The 5,051-nt window shown below is 33.9% G+C and overlaps 1 protein-coding gene across 1 annotated transcript; it reads right to left on the bottom strand.

The window, feature by feature from the left end:
* Window positions 1–1,346: 1,346 nt before the first annotated feature.
* Window positions 1,347–3,608, bottom strand: LOC129908283 (uncharacterized). The gene is made up of 2 exons (XM_055984688.1): window positions 2,616–3,608; window positions 1,347–2,502 (listed from the first exon to the last, which is right to left on the bottom strand). Exons 1-2 carry the CDS (start codon window positions 3,606–3,608, stop codon window positions 1,363–1,365), a joined length of 2,133 nt encoding a protein of 710 aa, XP_055840663.1. The 3' UTR covers window positions 1,347–1,362.
* Window positions 3,609–5,051: the final 1,443 nt, after the last annotated feature.

Below are 5,051 nucleotides of genomic sequence, written 5' to 3' on the forward strand. Positions count from 1 at the left end.
TGGGAAAAATATTTGGAAAAAGTTGTTTGCAATATAGAGAAGATTTCATCTGTAGTATAAACAGCAGTTTGTTTTCTGTGTGGAAAAAATTTCTTGAGTATATCTATCATGATATTCTCGTCATATGTCGTTCTACGTATTGTTCGTCTTTGTCTATTTTTGAAAATTGTTTCCACTGTCATCGGGGAACCTTTGTCATTCATTTCTAGTATGACTTGCAAATTAAATTCATTTAACGGTTTCTCCGATATTGGGATTCCGTCGTTTAGATTTTCTTGAGCACTGTGGACTGTTTGAAGGTCTTCATCGTTATTGAAAATTTCATGATAAGTTCCATCCGGATTTATCAATCTAATGCGGCTCAAGGCGTCGGCGTTTGTGTTTGCTTTTCCCTTCTTATAAACGATTTCGAACTCGAATTCTGCTAGCTTTAAACGCCATCTAACTAATTTTGAATTTGGTTCTTTAAGGCTCATAAGCCACATTAATGGTTTATGATCCGTAACAATTAGAAATTTTCGTCCGAAGAGGTAGGGCCTGAAATATTTGGTCGCCCAAACAATAGCGAGAAGCTCTTTCTCTATTGTCGAATAATTGCATTCGGAAGAAGAAAGAGTTCTGCTTGCGAAGGAGATGGGCTTGTCGCTTCCGACTCTGCCTTGCGACAGAACTGCGCCTATTGCATAGTTACTAGCATCGGTAGTAACTATGAAAGGTTTTGAGAAATCGGGGTGGACTAAGATGGGGTTATTCGTAAGAAGGTTCTTACATGTTTCAAACGCTTCTATGAATGTTTGATCTATGGTTTGATCGGCTCCTTTTTTGAGTCGATTAGTGAGTGGTTTAGTTATTTTTGCGAGGTCTTTTATAAATTTTCTATAATAATTAATAAGACCTAGGAATGACTTTATTTCTTTGTTAGTTCTAGGGAGTGGGAAATTTTTAATAGCCTGAATTTTATTTGGGTTAGGTTTAGTTCCTTCCGGTGTGATTATATGGCCTAGAAAGGCAATCTCATGTCGTAAGAACTCACATTTGTCCATTTGGATTTTTAAGTTGGAGCTTCGTAGTCTATCGAAAACTGTTTTTATGCTCTCGATATGTTCTTGTAAGGAAGTGGAGTATATAATGATGTCGTCTAAATAGACGAGACATATTTTACCTACTAGTTCTTTGAGGACGTTGTCCATCACTCTTTGGAAGGTGGATGGGGCGTTTTTCAGCCCAAATGGCATCCTAAGATATTCGTAATGCCCACCTTCTACCGTGAATGCAGTTTTGGGAATGTGAGCTGGGTCCATTTCAATTTGGTGAAAACCGCTTGCCAAATCGAGGGTGGTGAAGTACATACATCTACCTAATTTATCTAGTATTTCGGTGATGTTGGGAATTGGATACCTGTCTGAGACTGTTTTTTTCATTGACTTTTCTGTAGTCAATCACGAGTCTCCATTTTTGTTTTCCACTGGCATCTGATTTTTTGGGTACTATCCACACAGGTGAACTCCAAGGGGAGTAGCTTTGGCGGATGATTCCTTGTTCCAACATTTTTGAAATCTGATCCTGTACTTCTTGTTTATGTATATATGGGTATCTATATGATTTCATATAGATGGGTACGTCATCAGTTGTGTTAATAGTATGTTTGATTTGATTAGAAAAGGTAAGTTGTTCTCCTTCTATGTATATGATATCATTGTACCGTTTACACAATTTTAGAAGTTGATTTTTCTCTTCTCTATTTAGATGATCGGTACGAAGTAGATGCTCTATGTTCTTCCTCTCAGTAGTTTTATCTTCTTCCGGTGTAATGTGCAGATTGTTAAGTTCTAAGTATTCCTCTGGTTGGTACTCCGTTGATTGTAATGATTCTTCTAATAGTATATTTTCGTCGGATTCGGAGTAGTTTGTTATCTCGACGGTGCTGTAGCCATTAATTGCTCTGTAGATGCCTTGTGATATAAAAACATCTGGTTTAAGTTCTATGGTATTTAAAATTATGTCACCATTCAATTTATTCACGGGAAGTTTTGCTAGAATCTTGGATTGAGCTGGGACATTTAATACGTCTGATGATTCATTTGGTTTAAAATGAATTTCGACGACAGAGTTTTTCGTGACAAGGATCTTGTTTTCAAGGTCAATTTTAGCGTTTAGTTGCAACAGTGTATCTAAACCGAGGAGGCCATCAAAGAAATTATGAAATTTGAATATAAGGAATTTAAGGAGACCATCTTGATTGAATTCTTTAAATATTTTGACGTTAGTCTGGGTTTTAAGTTCGTATTTCTTAAATACTGTTGTTATCGTAACAGGGTCACAATGAAGAAGTTCTCCATGTGGTATGTATTCTGGATTGATAAAGGATGCTGATGCACCTGTGTCTAGAAGGAATCTCAAAGGTCGACCAAAGGGAGAGGATATGTTAATAAAAGGAAGTGTGGTTGGGTGAGATTTTGAGTCTATATATCCGGTGGACTCTTGGAGGCTGTATAGAAAAAATTTTGATTATCATTAATATTTGTGGGTTCATTGTCAAAATATTTGTCTAATTGTTGGAAAGAGCCTTGATTGTCATCTTGAACTTCTTGAAGATTGAAGTTTGTATTCTTTACTTGTTGGCTGGGACTGGTTTTGATTTTTGGGAATGAATTGGGATTCTGAAACTTATTAAATTGAGTCTCTTTCTTTTGGAATGTTCGGGAATGACTTAGCTCATTAAAATTTTGTGTATTTCGCATTTGAGGTGATTTAGAAAATGGATTATTTGATTGCCATTGGTTTTGGTTATTATAGTATGTCCTTGATTGATTTTGGCCTGAACTGCTTGTATATCTTGGATTTTGTCTTGGATTATATGGATATGTTTGGTTTTGGTCTAAATTATTTGTATATCTTGGATTTTGCTTTGAATTATATGGATATGTTTGATTTTGTCCTGAATTGTAGTTATATGGTCTGTATCTATACTGTTGTGAGTATCTTTGATAAGATATATTTTGTTCTTTAATGCAACAAGATAGGGCTGTAGCTAATGAGTCAGGTTGCATGGTTCTTACTCTCGAACCAAGTGGTTCATTAAGTCCACTCAAAAATGAATTAAGGCACATTTCGGAATACAAATTCTTTTTAGCTTGAATTACAGACGGGTTTATTTCCTGAATAAGGATATTATTGCATAAAGCAGATTGGATTTCAATTATTTCACCGTAGAAAGATTGAATCGTTTTATTATACTGTCTTATATTATGGAGGTCTCTAATAAGGGATGTTTCGGTTCGTTTGTCGGAATAGTGGAGAATCAGGTTTGTTTTTATATCATCCCAAATTAAAGGGGTCCCGTACATATTGAGTATTTCATTTGCTTGACCTTCAACCTTGTTCCGGATAGCCCTGAGAAGTATTTGGCCGTAAGGCGTGTTATCAGTTCCTCTAATGTGAAGAAGAATTTCTTCCACATTATTTAGGAATTCAAATAAGAGACGAGGGTTCCCGTCAAACTTGGGAAGATCTTTAATGGCATCGGGTATCCTAAGAGAATTAAAAATTTCACTGTGATTTGTAGTTTGTTCTGTAGTTTGTGTTGTGTTATCTTGTTCGGTAGTCATGTTAAATGATTCAGTACTAGAGAATGAAGAATCTATATTTTCAGGGATGGAATTAAGACTTCTTGAAAAGCGATTTAGATTATTAGAGAGATATTTAAAGTTATAGGGGAAAAATGAGCGTCGTGGTTTTACAGGAGGTCCCTTTTCTTTAGGCATTAATTCGATTTTAAAAGAATAAATATTCTATGATTTTGTTCAAATTACATGTATGTATTCTTAAAAATAAAATTCATATATTGTTTTGAAAATATTGTTTTGAGATTTAAAATATGTAATATAATTGAGATATATTTATAATTTAATATTTAGGAAATGATTGATAAAATACAATTTGTAGTAGCACTCACAAACACATGCACCCAAGAAGAATTATCCTTTGTTCCATTTTTATTGGTATGTGTGGAAGATTCTTTCGGTGATAAAGGGTCAAAACCCAACAGCTAACAGTTCCAAATAGTTTATTTTTTTTTTATTAAAAACACACTGTTCGTAAGAGTTTGTACTTCTTTTTTTTTTTCTTTCCTTTTTATTGGAGTAGTCGATAACACTGTTTTTTTTTTTTTTTTTTTTATTATTTATTTTTTTGTTGATTTATTTTTTTTTTTTATTATAATTTTCACATCAAAAATGTTTTAGCTATTCACCGTGGACTAACGACTGCGCCAGTTAAAGTTACCGTGGAGCGGTAGCTTAAAAAAAACGAACTTTCTACTTCAACAGACAAACTTTAATTAAATTCCAAATCAATAAAATAAATACAATATTAGTACAAATTGTTAATTAGGCAAAATACATAATTCTTTAGAATTTTTGTTAACAATTCTTGGAAACGATACATCAATGCATTAACCTTTGAGGAAATGCTTACTTTGTTAAATTAATATGAATTCATTAGAAATAAAATATTTAAATACAGAATCGCTTATTTAGCGAATTATTATAAAAGTAAAATATTTGAATCAGGTCAGCAGTTACGGTGTGGGGGCAGTTTGGTTGCACATGTAACTCGCGCGAGTGTAGTATAATAAACAATACAACCCAGAAATCAACCTAAATATAGAAATCAATCATTGTGCACAAGCACATGTCAAATGTCAATACACATTTTTACACACAAACAAATGCATACCACATATCTAATCCTTTACCTATATCCCCGCACGAGCGATGTGAATATTACACAATGCAAAGAATTTCGCTGACACCAAAAAAAAAAAAAACCCAAAAGTGTCAACTCGCAACCGCGGGTGCGATATTATAAACACGAAATGAATTGTTAGAAAAAAACCCAAGAGTCAACAAGAACAAAACAACCCTTTTTGAAAACAAAAGATAATGATCTTGCAAAAAATATCTACTATCTACCTACTCTCTGCAGCATCTTCATAATTTCATGAATGATTTCTGCCTGCCTGAGTGAGGAAATAGGAAACAAAAAAAAAA

The sequence above is a fragment of the Episyrphus balteatus genome, chromosome 1 (genome assembly GCF_945859705.1).
Source record: "Episyrphus balteatus chromosome 1, idEpiBalt1.1, whole genome shotgun sequence".
Classification (NCBI taxonomy): Eukaryota; Metazoa; Arthropoda; class Insecta; order Diptera; family Syrphidae; genus Episyrphus; species Episyrphus balteatus.

Excerpts from the sequence above, each read along its gene's own strand:
- LOC129908283 (XM_055984688.1), bottom strand. The coding sequence starts at position 3,608 with ATGACTACCGAACAAGATAACACAACACAAACTACAGAACAAACTACA. Across the intron at positions 2,503-2,615 it reads AAACCAGTCCCAGCCAACAA|TTTTTTCTATACAGCCTCCA; the intron begins GTAAAGAATACA and ends TGATAATCAAAA.